The sequence below is a fragment of the Augochlora pura genome, unplaced genomic scaffold (genome assembly GCF_028453695.1).
Source record: "Augochlora pura isolate Apur16 unplaced genomic scaffold, APUR_v2.2.1 APUR_unplaced_8192, whole genome shotgun sequence".
In the NCBI taxonomy this organism is placed as follows: Eukaryota; Metazoa; Arthropoda; class Insecta; order Hymenoptera; family Halictidae; genus Augochlora; species Augochlora pura.
The window spans coordinates 1-1,072 of NW_027588947.1; the positions used below are offsets into that span (position 1 = coordinate 1).

Below are 1,072 nucleotides of genomic sequence, written 5' to 3' on the forward strand. Positions count from 1 at the left end.
GCAGGTCTATTCGCATGTTTATGACTTAATGACTAAAGGGATGACTAAGCACTTTCGACCTTCGGTATTGCCGTCGCAACATAGTTATTGCCGTAAATTATTAGGAAAACCCACTGTGGTGAACTAACATTTTTATTCGTTTGTCAAAAGCCAGCAGCTGATGCTTATAGAATAAAACCTTGAGCACAAATCCGGAATCTATTTTTCTCATCACGGAAAAAATGTCGAATTATAGGACTATAGAAGGAACTTTTACGTTGCAGAAAAGGTCGAGATAAAAGTTTTCATCGTAACCTACCTAATTTTAATCTGTCGCTGGGAAATTCCCATTTCTTGTCATAAGGTAGGAGATCTGCCTGATCGTCTATTGCCAAGTCAGGATTCAAACTCTCGACGGCGCCCTTCTCGAAGTGCATAAGGCCTGCCTCCATTAATTCCCTCTTATTTAACTAGAACACCGTAGATTTTTGTGAAATTGTTGCGCAATGATAAAACACGGGGTAAGACCAGAATCAGAAGTTACCCTATCACGACGAATCTTGATGCCGAAACAGATCGCCAGGATCACAACGACCACTGCTAACACGACAAGTAAAATGATCACCCCGACAGGAATTCTAGTTACTGTTTTAAACCCTGATAATTAGCGAAAACATGAAGTGAAATTACTTACTCCAGCGTGACTACGCTACTCAACTGAACAAATTACCTTTTATCGTTATTCGTTCTGAAGCTTCTACTTTTCCAATTCTGTTCTCCGCTCGACACATGTACACACCGCTGTCGGCTTCCAATGGATATTCTAGTTTAAGTTTTTGGAAATCATTAGAAAGCTTGTACTTGTCGTTAGTAAGTACCAACTGTGTACCGTCCTGCCAAAGAAATGCTAAATTTTTAATAATAATAGTAAAATAAATTTCCGAACACAATATACACATAATATTGTATTCGGTACTGTACAATACATACAATGTGATATACGACAGTTTCTACATTATCGTGTATGACATGATAATATAACTATACAACATAATACAGTGTAATATAATATAAACTGATGCGATGAAGCATA

General features: G+C 37.6%; 1 protein-coding gene across 1 annotated transcript; it reads right to left on the reverse strand.

The window, feature by feature from the left end:
- Positions 1-298: 298 nt before the first annotated feature.
- Positions 299-886, reverse strand: LOC144478107 (vascular endothelial growth factor receptor 1-like; the record flags this gene model as incomplete). Its single annotated transcript, XM_078195828.1, has 3 exons — positions 299-449; positions 524-636; positions 710-886. Coding segments are annotated over 3 exons (441 nt in total), but the record flags the coding sequence as incomplete, so codon positions are not given.
- Between the last annotated feature and the right edge of the window lie 186 nt (positions 887-1,072).